The sequence below is a fragment of the Anolis sagrei genome, chromosome 5 (genome assembly GCF_037176765.1).
Source record: "Anolis sagrei isolate rAnoSag1 chromosome 5, rAnoSag1.mat, whole genome shotgun sequence".
NCBI classification, from domain to species: domain Eukaryota; kingdom Metazoa; phylum Chordata; class Lepidosauria; order Squamata; family Dactyloidae; genus Anolis; species Anolis sagrei.
In genome coordinates this window covers 97,256,047-97,279,143 of record NC_090025.1, presented here as the reverse complement: position 1 = coordinate 97,279,143, position 23,097 = coordinate 97,256,047, and the positions used below count along the sequence as shown (strand labels likewise).

Sequence of the window (23,097 nt, the reverse complement as noted above, 5' to 3'; positions counted from 1 at the left end):
TTATACAATAGTCCCTCACTTATCGCGGGTGTTACATTCCTGGACCACCCGCGAGTGAAATTCCGTGATGTAGGGATGCCTCTTCAGCCTCCCCCTCACCCTCCTTTCCTTCCTCTTCCTCCTCCTTGTTACCGTATGGGACCTCTTGCCACTGTTTGGGCCCTGTGACACCTCCTCAGTCATGAGACCCAAGTGGTAGCAAGAAGCCCCATGCGGTAATGTGGAGGAGGAAGAAGAAGTTAAGGAGGGTGAGGGGGCGGCTCTTCTTCCCCCCTCCTCCTCCTTACCTTCCTCCTCCTCCTCCTCTTTGCCACCTGGGGTGTCTTGCTGTGATGCCGCATGGGGCCCAAGCAGCAGCAAGAGGCCCCAGGCGGTGAAGAGAAGGAGGATGAGGAAGTCAAGGAGGGTGAAATGCTTTTTTTTTTAAAAAAAAACAAAAACCCCACAAACAGCAAGTTTGCTATAAGCGGACTGAGAAGGAGCGAGGAGCCACTGTAGTTTCAACTTATTCTGCAGAAATTTTGCAAGGTCTTTTTTTTTGGCACAGAAATTGGAATTTTCTGTAGAACAGCAGCGTTTTCTGTGCATATTGCTGTATAGAAATCTTTCACTAAAATATGCTGCATGGTACTCTGTTTCCCATTCCAGAAAATTGTGTTTCCTGTGCAAAAAATTCCCCATAGAATAAGACCTGTACAGCATTTCCATGTTATTTCCTGCCCAAAAAGCAGCAAGCAAATGTTGTGTGGGATAAGTCCTGAGTTGCAAAAACTGATCTGTGTTCAAATTCTGTATCAGGAAGCAAATTGCCAGAATTACTTATTGCTTTCTTCCTTCAAGAATGAAATCAGGAAATAATTACTTTCCTACTTAGCTCTTTGCCAAACCACACCTCCTAATATTCTTTGGGGGTAACCATGACAGTATTAAAGTGCTAGATATCCAAGATAAGGTTGCTATATAAATTTGTCCCAGAGTGAAGGCTGAGGAAAATTGTTGATGTATTAGCAGTTAATAGTTAATTTTGTGCAGAGATGAAGTATCTTATGAAGCATGTCTGTGGTTTGGAATGTTTGACTCCAATCAGAAAGATGTTGTTTTCCCACCAAGTAATACACTCACATCTCCTTTTCATTTTTCAAGAGGGAAAAAAAACTTCATAGAAAGTTGCAAAAACACCAAAAAGATGCTTAACATTGGAAACATTTTAAAAATATTTTATTTTAGCAGAATAAAATCCCTTTCTATAGCTATACATAGGAGAATCTTGAAATATTGTGGGTTTTTTTTTCTTATCTAGGGCCCAAGGCTGGAATTACACTGCTAAATAATTCAGTTTGAATGCATTATATGTTCAATGTAGACCCACATTATGTGGTTCAATGCAGTTCAAACTGCATTATATGAGTCTACACTATTCATATAATGCAATTCAAACTCTATTATTTGGCAGTGTAGCTCCAGCTGAGCGGAGTTGTCAGATGAGCCAAATTGAAACACAAGTCCCATTACATTCAAAGGAGAGATTTGTTCTGGTCTTCAGTGTTAATATTGATTGATTTGATATTCATTTACTTGAGATGATTGGCTTTTTCCTCTCATTGTATTGGCAAGTATCTGGACAGAGATTCAAAACAAAGACCAATTCAATAATAAGCTTCCCCTTCCACCACATATCAAGTGCTTTTCACTCATGTGCTGGGACAAGAGAGTGATAGCAGTGGATTTCTCAGACAGAGTAATCAAACTGTCAAGGCAGAAGCCGAATCACAGCTAGTTCTGTGCCTAACTTAAGGGCCTAGCACATAAAAGATGTAATCTTAGGCGTCATCTGCACTGTCAGCAAATGTGGACAGCCTCCAGCAAGTAAGAAGGGATTTTTTTTCATTTTGGGGTGGGGGCAGGAGACAGGATGAAGGGAGGATAGGGAGGATGTAGGGTGGGTAGCCATGACAATGTTGCATCGGCACAGCTGGGCACTATAGCTGGAGCTCTGCTATTGCTGTGGAGTATACCACCCATTGTTGTTGTTCATTCGTTCAGTCGTCTCCGACTCTTCGTGACCTCATGGACCAGCCCACGCCAGAGCTCCCTGTCGGCCGTTACCACCCCCAGCTCCCTCAAGGTCAGTCCAGTCACTTCAAGGATGCCATCCATCCATCTTGCCCTTGGTCGGCCCCTCTTCCTTTTGCCTTCCACTTTCCCCAGCATAATTGTCTTCTCTAGGCTTTCCTGTCTCCTCATGATGTGGCCAAAGTACTTCAACTTTGTCTCTAGTATCTTTCCCTCCAGTGAGCAGTCAGGCTTTATTTCCTGGAGGATGGACTGGTTGGATCTTCTCGCAGTCCAAGGCACTCTCAGCACTTTCCTCCAACACCACAGCTCAAAAGCATCGATCTTCCTTCGCTCAGCCTTCCCTAAGGTCCAGCTCTCACATCCGTAGGTGACTACAGGGAATACCATGGCTTTGACTAGGCGGATCTTTGTTGCCAGTCTGATGTCTCTACTCTTCACTATTTTATCGAGATTGGACATTGCTCTCCTCCCAAGAAGTAAGCGTCTTCTGATTTCCTGGCCACAGTCTGCATCTGCAGTAATCTTTGCACCTAGAAATACAAAGTCTGTCACAGCCTCCACGGTTTCTCCCTCTATTTTCCAGTTGTCAATCATTCTTGTTGCCATAATCTTGGTTTTTTTGACGTTTAGCTGCAACCCGGCTTTTGCGCTTTCTTCTTTCACCTTGATTAGAAGGCTCCTCAGCTCCTCCTCGCTTTCGGCCATCAGGGTGGTGTCATCTGCAAATCTGAGGTTGTTAATGTTTCTTCCAGCAATTTTCACCCCAGCTTTGCATTCATCCAGCCCCGCACATCGCATGATGTGTTCTGCATACAAGTTAAAAAGGTTGGGTGAGAGGATGCAGCCTTGCCGTACGCCTTTCCCAATCTTGAACCAGTCTGTTGTTCCGTGGTCAGTTCTGACTGTTGCTACTTGGTCCTTGTACAGATTCCTCAGGAGAGAGACAAGGTGACTTGGTATCCCCATGCCACCAAGAACTTGCCACAATTTATTATGATCCACGCAGTCAAAGGCTTTAGAATAGTCAATGAAGCAGAAGTAGATGTTTTTCTGAAACTCCCTGCCTTTCTCCATTATCCAGCGGATATTGGCAATCTGGTCTCTCGTTCCTCTGCCTTTTCTAAACCCAGCTTGAACATCTGGCAACTCTCGCTCCATGTATTGCTGGAGTCTTCCTTGCAGGATCTTGAGCATTACCTTACTGGCATGAGAAATAAGGGCCACTGTACGGAAGTTGGAGCAGTCCTTCGCATTTCCCTTTTTTGGTATGGGGATATAAGTTGATTTTTTCCAGTCTGATGGCCATTCTTGTGTTTTCCATATTTGCTGGCAAATGGCATGCATCACCTTGACAGCATCATCTTTTAAGATTTTAAACAGTTCAGCTGGGATCCCGTCGTCTCCTGCTGCCTTGTTGTTAGCAATGCTTCTTAAGGCCCATTCAACCTCACTCCTCAGGATGTCTGGTTCTAATTCATTCACCACACCATCATAACTATCCTCAATATTATTATCCTTCCTATACAGATCTTCTGTATAGTCTCGCCACCTTCTCTTGATCTCTTCAGCTTCTGTTAGGTCCCTGCCATCTTTGTTTCTTATCATACCAATCTTTGCCTGAAATTTACCTCCAATGTTTCTAATTTTCTGGAAGAGGTCTCTTGTCCTTCCTATTCTGTTGTCTTCTTCCACTTCCATGCATTGCTTATTTAAAAATAGTATATTTTTAATATAATATAAATATAAATATAAATATAAATATAAATATAAATAGCCACAATGAGCCACATTTTGTGCCAGGATAGAAGTGCCGTTAGTTTTCTTTGTAAAGTATGTAAAAAAAGTTTTACATACAAAAAAAATCATAATTAACCCCAATCTAGAATGAAGGAGAAGAAGGAGGAAAAGGAAGAAAGAAGTTTTTAAAATGGCTGTAGACTAGAGGACCTAGAAGAAAGAGGATATGGAAATACAATTAGGAATTGTATAGGCATACTAAATTAGTTAATTCTTAACAGCAATTATATAGGGATATTAATAGCTGCAAAATAATCCCTTTTAAGATGAAAGGTTGGCTGTTTTTTGTAAGTAAACATGAGCTAAGGAAAGAGATCAGCCTGTTATGGGAAAGTAGGTTTGTTTTGTCTAAGGGCCCTTCCAGACAGACCTTTAATGTGAGACTTGCCTCGCTTTTACTAGAGGCGTTCAAATGCTGCCGCTGGTAAAAGCAAATTAATGGAGAGTAAACTATTAATTAAACATCTCGTAAGTTAAGGTCCAAAGCTTACCAGCTGTTGATCCTGTGTGGATTAACTTTTGGGACTGTGTCACACCATCTCGGAGGTGAATCTACACAGTCGTCTTGGACTTTTCGGCTCCTGGATTTCTCTCCTCATGCCTTCTATCTCCTGAAGCACAATTTCCTCCATTCAAGGAGGACAGCTCCCTGGCTGCCAGGCCATCTTTTAGTAAGTTTTATGGGGGTAAACTGGAGGCTGGAGGGGGACCGGATTGCATCCCAGATCAACCTTCATTTGATCCTGAATGCAATGCAGCCATCTCCCTAGGGAAAGCTTTGGGTTTGGGGACACCCAACTAAGCAGAAGTGAGTTATTTTAGCCTGCTTCCGCTCAATTTTTCCACATGTCTGGATGTGCTGTGAGGCATGGAAATTTGGATAATGGATATATAATGGGTATATTAGCACTGTGGACTAAAAGCCCCCTAATTTGAAATTTGATTTTTCCCCCCTGTAGGCTAACTTGAAAAGCCCTCTGAAAATGAACAGTTAAGTCCTCCCAACTTATCTTGTAAAAGCAATATAGCCATCCCTGTGCACCCTACTTTTTAAGGAAAGGAGCTGGGAGCAGGAGAAAGGACTATCAAAAAAGAGAAGCCTCTTTCATGGGTTTCTTATCTAGTTTGAATCAGCGCAAAAGCAGTAGCCCTACCCCTTTCATCATCATCTTCATCAGGTTGAAATAAACAACTTAAAGAGGGGACATTCAACTTTGAAGCTGGGTCCAATATTGTATCTACTTAGTAAGGAAAGTAAACTATTCCACCTTTTCTTCTGCCTGATGAGTACATTTAATTTTTATCTTATTTTTACAGCTTTTGTTTCACTGTTGGATAATTATGAGGCATCAACTGGCATGGCGGAGATGGTGACTCCAGAGGAAATAGCAGAAAATAATAGTTTTCTTGATGCAGTTTTAGAAACCAAAGTGATGAAAGTGAGTAGGAACAAAAAGAATACATGAAAACATTTGAAAGATACCTGCCCTGCCCCCCCCCCCCCCAAACCCAACAACTCAGGGAACTATAGATATATTGTCGAAAGCTTTCATGGCCGGAATCACTGGGTTGCTTGCTGTAGGTTTTTTCGGGCTGTATGGCCATGATCTAATGCCTCTGGACCATGGCCATACAGCCCGAAAAAACCTACAACAACCCAAACTATAGATAATTTGAGACTTATTTTGAGAGAAAAATACATTTTTAAAACACAGAAATAGAATTGTATTAATGGAAAACAGGTTTTTCTCATCAAAAATTGAATTTTCTGTGCAGAAAACAAGCTTCCTGCGCTGAAAATAGCATTTTCCATATAAAAACATTTCTGTAGAAAATTGTATTTCTGAAGAAAATGGTATTGTTTCATAGATAATTCAGTTTCCTGGACAAGAAACTTATTTTCTATGCAGAAATGTTGACAAGTGCTAATGATTTTAACGTAGTGAGGAGAAAATGCCGTTCTTGCCAGCAACAATGAAATTCCTAAAGTTTTATGAAGAACTGCCCATGTAACTCCTTTTTTAGATTTGTGATGCCTTTGATAGATTTAAAACTGTGAACTAAATCTATTTTTATTTCATCTTTTCTAGATTGCTCATCAATATTTAGTTGAAAAAAACTGGACCAAACCAGATCTTAAGCATTTCAAGTCTCAGCTCTATGATATTTGGTTTCACCTTTACAGCAGGGAAAGGGGAAAAGGGTAATTTTTCTTTTAAAAAATAGGCTATATGTTAATTTGAAATATGTAATGCATGTAAACTGTATGTCTTTGTTATTTATTTATATAGCATGATTAGTATACATGGCACATTATTAGTTAAAAAAAAGAAAAGAAAGAAAACCAGAAGGCCTTCCCAAAAGCATACCATTTAAAATTGTTATGCACACAGATATATGTAGAGGAAGGAAAGAGTAAGATAAGACATAACCAGTAATTGTGGTTTGACTGATTCATGTATGAAAAAAATATGTTCTCTTTATGAATTATCTAAGTCCTGCATCACAATTGTCCTCCTTTAGTTAGAATTCTATAATATATTTCTGGCAGAAATTTTCATTTCAATAGTGTTGCTGTTATCTGTAGTTGTGCATTGCACACAGTGAGACCAGGAAAGTATCCTCTGTGAACCTGAAGATACTTTCCTGATGCAATTGAACGGTACAACAAATTATCCAGGGAATTACAAAATGTGTTACCTAAAATTGCCGAGTCTCAGTGCCTGACCCTAAGTCACTGCACCTAACTCTCTCTGGTTCTGAATGTGACTGGGAGGAATTTAAGTGAGAGAGAAGTGACTGAAAGATATATGTCTGTATATCCACACACTTTCCTTACTGATTAGACTTGGTGCTTTCATATCTGAATTGCATAATCTGTGCAACTGTGGTTGATTTTAATGACATCACTGGGGTCCACTTCCTTTGACATCACCTGGAAGCAGTGGAGACCAAAATCCACTGATTGTGGTTCACAGCTTGGGTGTGATCCTGGACTCATCGCTGAGCCTGGAGCCCCAGGTCTCGGCGGTGACGAGGGGAGCATTTGCACAGCTTAGGCTCGTGCGCCAGCTGCACCCGTACCTTGGGAAGTCTGACTTGGCCACGGTAGTCCACGCTCTGGTTACATCCCGTTTAGACTACTGCAATGCTCTCTACGTGGGGTTGCATTTGAAGACGGCCCGGAAGCTTCAATTGGTCCAACGTGCGGCAGCCATGATACTAACAGGAGCGGGACACAGGGAGCATACAACCCCCTTGTTGTACCAGCGCCACTGGCTGCCAATTTGCTACCGGGCTCAATTCAAGGTGCTGGCGTTGGCCTATAAAGCCCTAAACGGTTCCGACCCAAGATACCTATCCGGCTGCATCTCGACCTACGAGCCCACCAGGACTTTGAGATCTTCCGGGGAGGCCCTGCTCTCGATCCCGCCTGCCTCACAGGCACGGCTGGCGGGGACGAGAGATAGGGCCTTCTCGGTGGTGGCTCCTTGGCTGTGGAACACCCTTCCTGTGGACATCAGACTGGCCCCTTCCCTGATGATATTCCACAGGAAACTAAAGACTTGGTTGTTCAAGAAGGCGTTTGAACAAGAAGTGCAATGATTGGTAATGACTAGAGGAATGGAACAATGGAAAATGATACTGGATTGTGGTTTGGATGATGAGATGACGCGGAATGGCTTTTGTAGTAATGATGATGTTTTTTGATGATGATGTTTTTTGGTTAATGCTGGATTGTGGATTATTTTTATATTGTGTCTTGAATTTTGAACCTTGTCCTTTCTATGTTGTACACCGCTGTGAGTCGCCCCCGGGCTGAGAACAGCGGTATATAAGCAAAGTAAATAAATAAATAAATAAATAATGTGAAAATAACTAGATTGACTCAATGTATATATTACAAATACACATATCAAAAAAACAGGATTGCCACATTCACATTAAGTAGAAACAACTGGTTCTTCTCTTGAAGTATAAAACAAAGTCTTTGTGTGTGTAAATGTCCTGTTCTTTATTACATATGAGTAGACTCCACTAACGGTGCTCCATGCAGTCATGCCGGCCATATGACCTTGGAGGTGTCTACGGACAACGCTGGCTCTTCGGCTTAGAAATGGAGATGAGCACCACACCCCAGAGTCAGACATGACTGGACTTAATGTCAGGGGACTACCTACCTACCTAGACTCCAGTAGTCACATGAACTGACGCCAACCAGCAACCGGTTTTGACTCACAAGAGCCTTCATCAGGCGGTTGGATCTACAAACAACACATATCATGAATACACACATACAATTTAACAATTTGTTATATCAAGTTTGTAAGAATATATACATACACTCTACTTACTCAAATTATCAAAAAAGCTCAACTTTTGAGGTGAGAAATTCACCAACAGTCTTCTGGAGGGGTGGATCCTAAGGGGATATAAATAGTGGCTAAAGGTAGTATTACATTGTGACATGAATTCTAAACCATACATAGAGAAATATAATATCTATGAAACAAAAATAATATAATACTCATAGCTAGTCTTTGTTGAGCAAGGAGTTTTATTCTATGGCGAGTATAGATAGGATCAAAATAACTCAACCCATTACTAATATAGCAAGTCCATTGGTCAGGTGATAGTGACATCATTATCAGTTCAGAATACACTGGGGTAAAACCTACTCTGTTATAAAAAAAACAGTCATATGAATTGGTGTTGTTTAACCCTTGTGGATGTTGTGTTTGCAAGGTAAAGATCCAGAAGGATTCCCGTTGTAAAAGTTTAGTTTGGAAGTCAGTGTCTCTGGGTAGAGTAACCACCTCCAGAATTTGTACTTGAAATGATTCAGGGCTGTGGTTCAGGACCACAAGATGCTTATATATGCAGAATAGAATCAGTAGAATGTTTCCTGATTTTACTTTTGTGCTCAATGATCCTGAGCCTGACTTCTCTGCTTGTTTGACCAATGTAAATAAGTGAGCAGGGACAGGTGATGTCCCCTTAGGATCCACCCCTCCAGAAAACTGTTGGTGAATTTCTCACCTCAAAAGTTGAGCTTTTTTTGATAATTTGAGTAAGTAGTATGTCTGTATATATTCTTACAAACTTGATATAACAAATTGTTAAATTGTATGTGTGTATTCATGATATGTGTTGTTTGTAGACCCAACCGCCTGACGAAGGCTCTTGTGAGTCGAAACCGGTTGCAGGTTGGAGTCAATTCATGTGACTACTGGAGTCTACTCATATGTAATAAAGAACAGGACATTTACTCACACAAAAACTTTGTTTTATACTTCAAGAGAAGAACCAGTTGTTTCTACTTAATGTGAATGTGCCAGTCCTGATTTTTTGATATGTGTATTTGTAATATATACATTGAGTCAATTTAGTTATTTTCACATTACCACAATCAGTGGATTTTGGTCTCCACAGTTTTAGGGGAATCCATTTTTCTTTTTGGTATCACCTGGAAGCAACCATATGTTTTAGGTTCTTGAGACTCAAGATAATCCTGAGCTGGCAATCTTATCTCCAATAATCTTCTTTAAAGTTGCTTGAGGTATTTTTTTTTAAACAGATTTTATTAAGGTTTTAAAGTATTATATAATACAGGGAAAGAGTGAGAACAATATATGGATAGTAAAGAGCTGATAAAGATAGTCAAGAAGAGAAAGGTAAGATCAACACTAAAGCTAAAATAAGATAGTCCAAAAATGAAAAAATGAAGAAATTGAAAAATGGAAAAATCGGAAAAATGGAAAAAATAAAAGATGAAAAAATGAAAAGAGAAGAAAAAAAAGAAAAAAAAATGAAGAAAATGAATAAAAATTTGACTTCCATTCTGGACGTTGTTGCTTTTCAACCATCTTTCCATTTTCATCCTCAGTTATCTTCTTTCTTCTTCTCTTCTATATAATTTTCCAAGAGAGACCAATCTGTCTCTCGAATTGGGTTCCCTGAATTCTTCCTTAGCAAAAAAGTTAGTCTGTCCATATCCTTTATTTCTAAGATTTTTGTCAACCAGCTTTCCGTGTCTGGGATTTCTCCCAGTTTCCAATATTTTGCATAAATAATCCTTGCCGTAGTCGATAAGTATGTCAATAGTATATCCTTATTTTGGTCTAGATTAGCAACCGAATCCGTAATACTCAATAGATAATATTCGGGCTTTTTTAAATATGAAATCCCTAAAATTCTCTGGGATTCCTTATGTATTTTATTCCAATATTCTTGTGCCTTTCTGCAAGACCACCACATATGGTAGTAGCTACCTTCCTCTTCCTGGCACTTCCAACACTTATTTTCTGTGTTCTTATACATTATACTTATTTTTTTGGGTGTCATGTGCCACCTATGGACCATCTTCCATAGGTTTTCTTTCAAGTTTGTAGCATATGTATATTTACTTCTTTTATTCCATAATGTATCCCATTCCTTTAAAAGGATTGGTCTTCTCACATTTTGAGCCCATCTAACCATGCAATTTTTAACCTTTTCTGTTTCCGTAGCCCAGTCAAGTAATTTACTATAGATCTTAGATATCAATTTTTTCTCTACATTTAGTAGTTTCTCCCATATATCGTCCTCTAGGCAAAAGCCTATTTTCTTATCTTGTTTATAATAACTACATAATTGCATGTAGTGAAGCCATGTTATATTTCCAAAATTTTTCTTTAAATCCTCAAATGACTTTAACTGTTCGGTATTTTTGATCAGCAAGTCTTTATACCTTGGCCATTTTTGCCATCCTAACAACCGTCTTTGGTTAGCCTCGATAGGTGACACCCAAAGGGGGATTTTAGAATAAAAGTTTTTTCTATATTTTAACCAGGTTCTGAGAAGCACCGACCTTACAAAGTGGTTGCCAAACTCTTTTTCTTTCTTTTCTTGGTCATACCAAATATAGGCATGCCAGCCTTTCCTCAATTCCCAACCTTCCAATGATAGTAATTTCTCATCCACAAGTTTCATCCACTCCATTGTCCACGCTAACGCATTTGCCTCGTGATATAATTTTAAATCAGGGAAGGCTAAGCCTCCCCTATTTTTCTTGTCTATTAGGATGGTGTATTTTACCCTTGGTCTCTTGTTGCCCCAAATAAATTTCATTAACTCTTTATTCCATTTTTGGAATATTTCAGCGTTTCTTACGATAGGGATATTCTGAAATAAAAATGTCAATTTGGGAAGAATATTCATCTTTATCAATGCCACACGTCCTAAGAGGGAAAGATTTAGATGTTTCCATCTGTCCAGGTCATTTTTTATTTCTTTCCAAAGAAGTTCATAGTTATTTTTAAGCAGCAAATTATTTTTTGCTGCTATCCAAATTCCCAGATACTTGAGTTTTTTTGTTATATTTAGGCCCGTCCGGCTCCGGATAGATTCTTGTTTCTTTTTATCTACATTCTTCGTTAATATCATCGTTTTAGTTTTATTCATTTTAAAGCCCGCTAATTTTCCAAATTCCAAAATTTTGTTTATCCATGCTTCCAAATGCTCTGCTGGGTCCTCAATAATCCCTATCACATCGTCGGCATACGCCCTAATTTTAAATTCGTATTTCCCTAATTTTGCCCCTCTAATTTCTTTGTCTTCCTTTATCCCTTTTATCAAAATTTCCAGCGCCATAATAAAAATTAAGGGGGAGAGGGGGCATCCCTGTCTGGTCCCCTTATATATTGGGAATTCTTCCCCCATGCTGCCATTAACCAAAATTTTAGCTCTCGGAGAATCATAAATCGAATTTATAGCGTTAGCGAAGTTGAACCCCATGTCCAATTCTTGAATTAAAGTTTTAAAAAAATCCCAATTGAGATTATCGAAAGCTTTTTCGGCATCCACTGCCAAAAAAGCTACTTCTTTTTGATGGTTTAATTCATAGTGTTCAATTAGGTCCAAAATTGTTCTAATGTTATTTCTCATATTCCGATTTGGTAGGAAACCCACCTGTTCTTCCCCAATCCAGTCTTTCAGGAAATCTTTTAGCCGGGCAGCTAGTATATTTGTGAAAATCTTGTAATCAGTGTTTAAAAGGGATATCGGTCTGTAATTTCTAATTTCTGTCGGGTCCGACCCTTCTTTGTGGATCAATGTTATCTCTGCCAATTTCCAAGAATCTGGTATTATTTGCAATTGTAATGCATCATTCATAATTTTTTGCAGTAATGGACTCAATTCATGTTTAAGAGTCTTATAGAGGCCAGCTGTGTATCCATCCGGGCCCGGAGCTTTACTAGGATCCATTCTGTTAATTGCTTTGTCTATTTCTTCTATCGTGATTTCCCTATTTAATTTCTCTCTTTGTTCTTCATTTATTTTCTCTAAACCCATTTTACTTATATATGTTACTATTTCCTCTTTTGAGATATTGTCTTTCTTGTATAAATGTTTGTAAAAGTTCTGGAATTCCTCTAGAATGTCTTTATTCTTCATGATCGTTTTATCTCCTATTTTGAGCTTCGTTATTTGGAGTTTTTGTTTCTTTTTTTGTACTTGTCTGGCTAGCAGACTCCCCGGTTTGTTAGCATTTTCGAAGTATGACTGTTTTAAGAATTTAATTTGTTTTGCTTGACGTTCTAATTCCAGATGATGTTTTTTTTGTCTAAGTTCTGCTAATGATTTAATTAAAGATGTTTTTTGAGGGTTTAGTTTCAAATCTTTTTCCTTAATAATTATTTGTTGTTCTATCTCCTTTAATTCTTGATTTTTTATCCTATTAATCTTTGCATTATGCTGTATTAGATGCCCCCTTAGGACTGCTTTCAATGCATCCCATACGATTTGAGATTTGGTCTCTTCTGTTTGGTTTATAGTCAAATAATCTTTAACAATTTCTTTGTATTTTTTTTATATCTTGCTCCTTTTTTATTAAATTTTCATTGAGTCTCCATTTTCTAATTCTTATTTCTTTATTAATAATCATTGCTATTGGGCAGTGGTCCGAGATATCTCTTGGTAAAATAGATATATCATCGATTCGTGTAAAAAGGGTTTTGGAGGACCAAATCATGTCGATCCTCGACCAAGTGTTGTGTCTATTTGAGTAAAAACTGAAGTCTTTTTCCCCTTCATTTTTCACTCTCCATACATCCAATAGCTCCATTTCATTTTTCAGTTGAATTAAATTTTGTGGTAAGGTAGTATGTCCATCCTTTACTTTTCTATTTTTCTGTTTCCTAGATTTATCTTCTTCACTGTTTAAAACCCCATTAAAGTCCCCTGCAAGTATCAATTCATCAAATTCAGTATTCAATAATTTTTCTTTTAATGTTTTAACAAAAGCTCTTTTTGGGCCGTTTGGGGCATAAATGTTGCATACAAGTATTTTTAACTCTCCCGAGAAGATCATAACCCCCAATATTCTACCTTCTTGATCTTTAAATTCCAATCTTGAGTCTAATGTATCTTTAACATATGTTGCTACCCCTCTTTTTTTCTTCTCAAGTGATGAACAATACAATTTCCCTAATTTCTTATTTACCAAGTGTGGTGTGTGTCTATTGGCTATATGTGTTTCTTGTAGGGTAATGATGTCATGCTTTTCTCTAATTAATTTGGTAAATAATTTCTTGCGTTTTTGTGGGGAGTTAAGACCATTCACATTGTTATTATAGCATTTTATTTGTTGATTATTCATTGTCATCCGTTGTAACTTTATCTGATTCGTTTCCTGTGTCGTCTTTGTCCTCGTCCACATTACTTAGCGATGATGCCCCTTGTTCCGGGGTCTCACTTCGGTCTTCCATTTCAAGAGATTCTGGTCTTGGCCTTTTCGTCTGTTTCCCTCTTTTCGGGGAGGGACCCTTTTTGTCTTTCATTAGTTTGTCATAAAAGGCTTTAGCCTTGTCTTCTGTAGTGATCCAATACTTCTCCTCCTTATATGTAGTCATGATCCCTTCGTTGCGTTCCCAACGGAACCTAATCTGTCTTTTCTTCAATTCATCTGTTAAAAAGTAATATTTTCTTCTTCTATTTATTACTGTTTGTGGGTATTCTCTCAGCATCACAACTCTTGTTCCTCTGAATATTATTCCTTTCCTGTTATTTTTATACAGGATTTCATCTCTTAATCTACGTTTTGTCAACTGTACTATTACATCTCTTGGAGCGTTATTTGTTTTAGAGAAGTTGGTTGTAATCCTGTATATCTTGTCTACGTCTTTAGCCATCTCCTGTTCTTGAATCTTCATGCATGAAGCTAACATCCTAATCACTTCTGATTTTAAATCTTCTTTCGGGTCTTCCCACATATTCCTTAATCTTATTTGAAAATCTAGTTCCGTCTGTTGCAACTTTTCTTGTTCTCTCTCATATTTTTCTTGTTTTCTATCTAAATCTTTAATCTTTTTCTGCATTTTGATTTGATTCTCTTCTATTTTCTCTTTATCTTTTTTCAGTTCTCCAGTAACCTCTCTTAATTGTTTTACATCTTTCTTAATTGCCCCGTATTCTTCTTTGAGTTCTTTCTTCATCTCTTTCCATTCTGTCTGCATCGCCTTGTAATTTGCCTCTTGTTTCTCTGCAAGGGAGGAGGGAAAGTGGATCCGGACAGACCGGGGGTAGCAAGCCACTCCGCGAGAAGCTGCCGAAAGGCAGCAATAACTGTCGCTGCCCTCGCAATCGATAACAACAAGAAACCACAAGAACTCCACTGCGGGAAAAGTGAAACGTAAGTTTCCTAAGAATAAATTCTGGGACCAAGTTGCACAAACCTCTCCCCGATTGCATTAAGGGGGGAAGAGAATTTAATTTAAGAGTAACCCGATCGGATCTGAGGATCGGAGCTAAATATAAATAAAAATACACTTGGAAGAGGCTCCAAAAGGAAAAGGAGCCACTATAAAAAGATACAGATAGATATTGAGCGGATAAGGGCATACCTGGAAGTTTGGAAGTTTGGAAACTAAATCAAATTAAAGTTAAAAGAATTAAAAAGAGACTAAATACAAGGGAGGGTGGAGGAGACGGCTGATAGCTTATCCCCCCCCTTAATAACCGCAAGAAGAAACTTGGAAATTAGATAACAGTAAAGTAAGAAATTTAAAGGAAATAAAAGAAGACATCCTGACCTTGACGCCATGGTGTTATGTCTACGGAGACTTTCTTCATAAACATACAGAAGGAATCCGGAAGGGGCGGTACACTGAAGAAACCGCGCGCAATCTGAGGATAAGCAGGAAGTTAGACCGCCACGCCGGACCTGACGTAAGACGCAGAGTGAGGGCGGAAGAAGGCAGGAGTCTTAAGGAAACGTAAAGGGCGGAAACGTAGAGAAGAAGAATACGTAAGAAACGTAGAGAAGAAGAATACGCAAACAGCGTTGCCTGCGAAAATAAAGGCAACGCAGCTTACGAAAGTGACGTAGAAGAAGAAACGGAGCGGAGTAGCGGAGCGGAGTAGCGGAGGAGGGAGACGGACCGGAGCGGAACTACAGGACTACGGGAGGCAAGAGGGCTGGAGCGCGTCGGGAGGCAAGAGTACTGAAGGAAGGAAGTAGAAGGAAGGCGGATCGCAACGAGGATTTGGACGACGGGAGGCAAGAGAGTGGGAGTGCTGGAGAAAAGAGAGAAAGCTATAACATCAATCTACCTTATCTTTAAAATAATAACAATAATACTAAATTAGTAATCAATTAACTTTTATAAATAAAATAATAATAATAATAATAATAATTAATTAAGGAATAGATTTAATAAAATAAATTAAACCGAATTATAAATTACACAATAATATAAAGATAATCAAATACAATTAAAATAATATTAAATAATATTATAAGTAATTTATCAAAAAAAAAAACTTTTCCAGTTTATGAACTGAATTGATCTATATCCAAGATCAGGAATTAATTTGAAGAATTAGTATTTAATTTTTCTATCCAGACCAGCACCCAAGAATAAAATGGAGAAAGATAAAGATATAAAATTAGGTATAGCGGCAAGAAGAGGCTCTCAAGGCTCAGAAGAAAATGTAAAATTGAAAGATATATTGAAGGAGATTCAAAAGATATCAAAAAAGCAAGATTCATTGCAGGAAGAAATAAAGACGATTGCAGAGAAACAAGTTGCTTGAGGTATTTTCATTGACTGCATCTAGGCTGATTGAGAAGTCCCAGATGTTTATTTATTTATTTATTTACTTTGCTTGTATACCGCAGTTTCTCGGCCCGTAGGCGACTCAACACGGTTCACAACAAGAGTAAAAAGTCAATCATAACAACATACAATTTAAAATCCATTAACAGCATAGTATACAAAGTAATGACACATCAATAACAACACATTAACGTCTCGTAACTAGAATTGTGATCCAATTTGTCATCCATAATTCCGTTTCTATATTCATCGTATTCCTTGCACTGTTTATCCGAATGCCTGTTCAAACAGCCAGGTTTTTAGTTTTCTTTGGAACACCATTAATGAAGGAGCTGATCTGATGTCCATGAGAAGGGTGTTCCACAGCCGAGGGGCCACCACAGAGAAGGCCCTGTCCCCCGTCCCCGCCAGCCGTGCTTGTGATGCAGGCGGGATCGAGAGCAGGGCCTCCCCAGAAGATCTTAGAGTCCTGGTGGGTTCATAGGCAGAGATACGGTCAGATAGGTAGCTTGGGCCAGAACCGTTTAGGGCTTTATAGGCCAACGCCAGCACTTTGAATTGAGCCCGGTAGCAAATCGGCAGCCAGTGGAGCTGGTGCAGCAGAGGAGTTGTATGCTCCCTGTGCTCCGCTCCTGTTAGTATCATGGCTGCCGAGCGTTGGACTTGTTGGAGCTTCCGAGCCGTCTTCAAAGGCAACCCCACGTAGAGAGTGTTGCAGTAGTCTAAACGGGATGTAACCAGAGCGTGGACTACCGTGGCCAAGTCAGACTTCCCAAGGTAAGGGCACAGCTGGCCAACAAGCTTTAACTGTGTGAATGCTCCCCTGGTCACCGCCGAAACCTGGGGTTTATTTTCTTTCCAATTTTATTTTGGGATAACATAAAGCAACTTGGAAAGTTCACACACACACACACACACACATACATATATATATATATATACACACATACATATCTGATTGTACCAGGAACTGATAGAAAATATTGTGTATAAAAAATATATGTGCATGGATCTCTAAAATAAAATAGGAAGGAATAGAAACAAAATCTGAGACGTTTTGGTCTTTTCACTCATCCTGGATGTCCCCATTATGTCTGAATGTCTATCAAGAGGAATTGACATGAACTTAACCAATGTTTGTGATTTCTCTGAATGCAATCAATATATTATTAGTGGGTTGATAACATTATATTTTCAAAAACTGTTTCCCTATAGACCTGACTCCTGTGGCTTTGAGCATGTATTTGTTGGAGAAACTAAACGAGGACATGAGATCCTGGGGCTGCATAACTGGGTGCAGTTTTATCTCCAAGAAAAGCTTAAGCACATTGACTACAAGGGCTACGTGGCCAGGCAAAACAAGAGTAGGGTAAGGAATCAGCCAACATGCAATTCTATATCATGGTGTCCTTTTATTTATACTTTTGAAACTGAAGGCCAGCCCTGGTATTAAACATAAGGAACAAACTGTTTCACATGACAGATTCTGGGCTGTATGGAGAATGCCAGGGAGGTGTCTGAAAGAGGTGTATGTGTGCACCATAAGCAGCCTGAGACTTATGGGGTGATGCCAATCACTAATGTTCAAGTTCGATGACTTTGACCACACAATGACTCTCCCCCCGCAAGGCCTTTCTTCATCCCTCTTATCTAATCTGGGATTTGACATGACATTTAAATCTATTAAACAAAGGCTGTGGGGCATTGCTTTCTGTGTGTTCTTGCACATATGTTTCTTCTTCCCCAAGTGCCCTGAGTATATGCTGGGCCTCTCCATGAAGTAAATTATCTTAAGAACATGACTGTGGCCAAATATCATTGCCTATTCTCTAAGGCAGTGTTTCTCAACCTGGGGGTCGGGACCCCTGAGGGGGTTGTGAGGGGGTGTCAGAGGGGTCGCCAAAGACCATAAGAAAACACAGTATTTTCTGTAGGTCATGGGATTCCTTGTGGGAAGTTTGAGCCAATTCTATCGTTGGTGGAGTTCAGAATGTTCTTTGATTGTAATGAACTATAAATCCGAGCAACTACAACTCCCAAATGTCAAGATCTATTTTCCCCAGACTCCACCAGTATTCACATTTGGGCATATTGAGTATTTGTGCTAAGTTTGGTCCAGATCCACCATTGCATGAGTCCACAGTGCTCTCTGGATATAGGTGAACTACAACTCCCAAACTCAAGGTCAATATCCATCAAACCCTTCCAGTGTTTTCCATTGGTCATGGGAGCCAAGTTTGGTTCAAATCCATCGCTGGTGGAGTTCAGAATGCTCTTTGATTATAAGTGAACTATAAATCTCAGCAACTACAAGTCCCAAATTACAAAATCAATCCTCACCCAACCCCACTAGCATTCACATTTGGGTGTATTGGGTATTTGTGCCCAGTTTGGTCCAGTGAATGAAAATGCATCCTGCATATCAGATATTTACATTATGATTCATAACAGTAGTAAAATGACTGTTATGAAGTCGCAACAAAAGTAATGTTGTGGTTGGGGGTCACACAACATGAGGGACTGTATTAAGGGGTCACGGGATTAGGAAGGTTGAGAACCACTGCTCTAAGGCAAGGTGCAATGTGTTCCCATCTGAAGTGCTTTGAGATAGATTTGCGGGAATCCCAAACAATGCAAGATTGTGCCCATGCAATAACCAGGATGTTGAATGTATGTATCACATCTTATTGTCCTGCAGTTTTTATAAGCAGGCTCAGCTACTTATTATTAACCTACTATTGAGAAACTTACCCAGTAGATCAGCCCAATTTCATGTGAAGCTTTTACTAGGTGATAATTTCTCCCACGTGACCTTGGCTGTTGCCAAGTTTCTCTCTGAGGTAGCCAGGATTAGACAACTTCCTGTATTAGATACAGGCTGAAACTTTCCTTATATATATTTGCAGTGTTCTTACCCTTGTTTATATGCATCTTGTATTGCACACCATCCTGTATTTAATTAGTCTTATCAGTTTATTAAGACAATTATGCTGGGGAAAGTGGAAGGTAAAAGGAAGAGGGGCCGACCAAGGGCAAGATGGATGGATGGCATCCTTGAAGTGACTGGACTGACCTTGAAGGAGCTGAGGATGGTGATGGCCGACAGGGAGCTCTGGCGTGGGCTGGTCCATGAGGTCACGAAGAGTCGGAGACGACTGAACGAATGAACAACAACATCAGTTTATTAATCTGTTTGCAGTTGTGCACCTTTTACCATTGAGCAAATTGGGTCTTTGGAATGTAATATAGTTTTGTTGTTGTGGTAAGGTCACCTTTTAGCAACTATCCTATCTTTTTCTGCATTTGAGCAAAAGTTTTCTGCATTTGAGCAAAAAACCGATGCCAACTCTGAGTATTTTCCATGCACTTTATGGTATTTATTGTGCTGAATCTGTCATAATTTAAAATCTCACTTGCTGATTTTTAAATGATTTGTTGGTTATTTTTTCAGCCTGATGAAGATGACCAGGTGCTAAGTCTTCAGTTCAGCTGGAAGGGACTGGTAAAACCTGTGGGAAGCAGCTTCATTGGCGTTAGTCCTGAGTTCGAATTTGCACTTTATACAATCATTTTTTTACAGTCAAATGAAAGAGTTACACGTCAGAGAGTGAGAATAGAGGAATATGAATTGGAGATCGTTGTTTACCGCCATGGAAGGTACATAGGAACGGCTTATCCAGTTCTCCTCAGCAGCAATAATGAAGATTTATATTAAAAACCTCCAAAGGAAATTCCGAAAATAACCTTGTTTTAAAATTATCGTGTCATGTTTAATTTCAAAGTATTTTCACGGAATATTATTTAACATGTTTCTTTTGTGGGGATACTATAGTGAAATAAAACTACATATCTATACATAGTAATGTGAGTGGTTAATACACATCAGTATATGACTTTCCACTCTTTCCATCACTGTCTCTTTGGATTTTCAGGAATCTTGAAAGCCTATCAAGTATTTATTTTATGTGAAATTTCATTGGCTCCCTTCTTTTCATTGGTCTTTGAATTCCTTGACTCTTTATAAAAAATTTAAAGGTTCTCTGTTTAGCCTCCATCTAGGTATCACTGCATTGCCTCATAAATTAAATTAAATTAAAACCATACCCTACAGAATTACATTTTAAAAAATAAATCAGCTGCAAGCATATTCTTGGTGACTTGTGGGGATATGTAATTTGAAGGGAAATTATGTCTTACTGAACTTTGAAATCACATCACTCAATCCTCTCCTTTCCCAAGTCTTAGCTGAATCCTTCCTGGGTTTATATCATCTTATTCCAGACCTGTTCCAGGAAGGTCTAGACTTCTTTGAGTTCTTGAGTTTTCTTTTAAAAAATAATGGGCATTTACCAGAAAAAACACACCCTCTAATCTGTTTCCTTTGTGGACAATTTTAATGCCAATCTGCCTAGCCCACTTCTCTTTTTGGAGGAATTACTTTCATCAAATATTTGTCACTATTGGAATGATACAATGAATTTGGCAATAGAAAAGGTATGGAAAAACTCAGGCTCAGGGGCCGGATGCGGTCCTTTGGGGTCTTTTCTCAGGACCTCCTCTCTCTCACCATCCTTTCCTTCCTTCTATCTTCCCTTCCTCCTTTTCTCCCTCCCTTCCTTTCTTCCTTACTCCCTCTTCCTCCCTACCTTCTTACTTCCCTTACACCCTTTCATCATTCCTTCCCTCTTCCCTCCTTTCTTCCCTCTCTCTCTTTCACCTTCCTTCCTTTCCTTTTGTCTTTCCTTCCTTCTCTCTTTCCTTCCTCCCTTCCCTCCCCCTCCCTTCCTTCCCTCCATTCCCTTCCGCCCTTTTTTCTATCCTTCTCTTCCTCCATCTTTCCCTTTTTTCCTTTCTCTTTTCCTCCCGGGGAATGTTTAGCTGGAAGAAAAGAAGATCTAGAGGGAACATGAGTAGGAGCGGCTCAACCCATTATGCAAAGTAACCATTCGCAGTATAGTTGGTTTTGCCCAAGGGCGCTCTTGGGGGGAAATAGACCTTGACATATGCGAGTTGTAGTTACTGGGATGTATAGTTCACCTACAATCAAAGAGCATTCTGAACTCCACCAATGATGGAATTGAACCAAATATGGCACACAACTCTCACGACGAACAGAAAATATATATCAGTGATTGGTGGGGGGGGGGGGGGGGGCTAAAATACTGTTTGCTTACCATTGAAAATTACCTAGGGCCGCCTCTGAACATGAGAACTATGTTTCAAGATTTAAAAGGGTGTCCCATTGAGGAGGAGGAGGAAGGAGGAGGGGGAAAATGGACTTTCTGCTGCTCTAGAGACCAGGGCACATGGGAGCAATGGGTTCAAATGGCAGGGAAAAAAGATTTGACTGAAAAGATTAGGAAGAACTTCCTGAGAGTAAGAGCTGTTGGAGAGTGGCCTAGGCTGCCTCAGAGTGTGGTGGAGTCTCCTTCTCTGGAAGCTTTCCTGCTGAGGCTGTCTATCAAGAGTGCTTTGATTGTGCCTTCTTGTTTGAACTGGATGGCCCTTGGGGGGTCTCTTCCAGCTCTAGGATTCTAAATCAGACAATACGGGGTGTAATGGATACACTTTTTCTCTCCCATCTACCCTCTCATCCTGACCAAGGCCAACCCTTTTGGGATCCCAATATTTCCTCTTTCCTTCACTTTCTGCCTCCAAAAGAGAAGAGGTAGGGGAGGAAAGGGTAGGGACAGGTCAGTAGCCAGGATTTTGATTTGGGGGAGGGGAGGGCTGAGTTTGATTGTGGGGGCTGAGTCTGAGGGTCTACCCTAGCAAACCTTTTGTATCGTTACCCCAATGCCCCCATGCATATGAGATATATTGAGCATGATGATCAGATCATGATATGAATAAACATAACAGTCTAAATAATGTACCAGTAAGGCCTTTTCGCAGACCAACATAAGAATTGAGGGGGGGGGGAGGGCTGAAGCCCCCAAAGCCTCCCCCCCTGGCTATATGTCTGGGTAGGCTTGAAGACAACTCTCTCCCTCCCTCCCGGCCCACCCACCCTGCTTCAGCCCGCCATGCAGCCAACAAGTTTGCCCATGCCTGCAATAGAATGGTTGCCCTAAAACATCTCCAGCTAAGTTCTAGGGTCACATAGTTTCCCCAATAGTCTGAGGAATTGGGGGCAATCAAACCGTTGGCTCAGTGACAAGAATACAAGTGACAGGAGAAGCATGGGCAATTGGGCAAAGCCTCCTCTGTGATTATAGAGAAGAAAACTCAGTTAACCATCAACATAGCAATAGTTGAGAAGCATCTTCATGCACATCTAATAGATAAACCCAAGGTTATGAAGACTTATCATAACTTCTCAACTGCCAGTCCAGTTGCCTACTACAAAGGAATGGGTACCATCATGCCCTTTGATGCAGAAACCAAAATTCCATAGGCTAAACCTTGAAAGTCTACCTCATTGGCCTTAACAAAGCTTTTTGGGCAGTGTTTCTTCCATCATATTGCCTGGTATGGCTACAGCAGGAGGTACAAGTAGAATAACTCCTGTGTAACTCAAAGGTATGGCTGTGTTAGTCTGGATCAACATGCAAATTATCTTGTAACACCTTTGAGACTAACCAAGGATGCATTTACACTGTGGAATTATGCAGCTTACCACCACTGTAACTGCTATCATAGAATCATAGAATAATAGAATTGGAAGAGATCACAAGGGCCATCTAGTCTAACCCTCTGCCATGCAGCAAAAACTCTCAAAACATCAACAGCAAATGGCTATGGATGAATGACATGGAATAATGGTAATTGTAATTTTAGAAGCCATCTCTGCCAAAGAGTGATGGTACCAAATGACAAGTCCTAGGATTCCATACCACTGAGCCATTCATTTAATCACTGTGAAGACTTTGTTCCTTGCTAATGACTCATTCACACCATTCAATTCCACAACATTCCCATCACCTACCTTGGTGCAATGGGCCCTTCTGTTTCTGTGCCAGCAGTAATGTAACAAAAGGAAGTGGGATTCTACTCCTTTCTGCCCCCCCCCCCCCCGTTTTCTCTTGCTAATTCCAAGCTAGCGATTTCCCTTTTATTTCATACTAGCTTGGGGAACCGGCAATGCCTGGGTTACTTGATAAAGACCTCATAACCTCTGAGGATG

At 39.8% G+C, this 23,097-nt stretch overlaps 1 protein-coding gene across 1 annotated transcript in view; it reads left to right on the top strand.

Moving 5' to 3' along the window:
* Window positions 1-19,917, top strand: part of LOC132776486 (poly(U)-specific endoribonuclease-A-like) — a 31,360-nt gene extending 11,443 nt beyond the window's left edge. Inside the window, exons 4-7 of the mRNA XM_060778187.2 lie at window positions 5,191-5,312; window positions 5,964-6,076; window positions 17,187-17,340; window positions 19,423-19,917. Coding sequence (XP_060634170.2) covers window positions 5,191-5,312; window positions 5,964-6,076; window positions 17,187-17,340; window positions 19,423-19,686 — 653 coding nt within the window. The 3' untranslated portion in view covers window positions 19,687-19,917. The remainder of the gene's footprint in view (window positions 1-5,190; window positions 5,313-5,963; window positions 6,077-17,186; window positions 17,341-19,422) is intronic.
* Window positions 19,918-23,097: the final 3,180 nt, after the last annotated feature.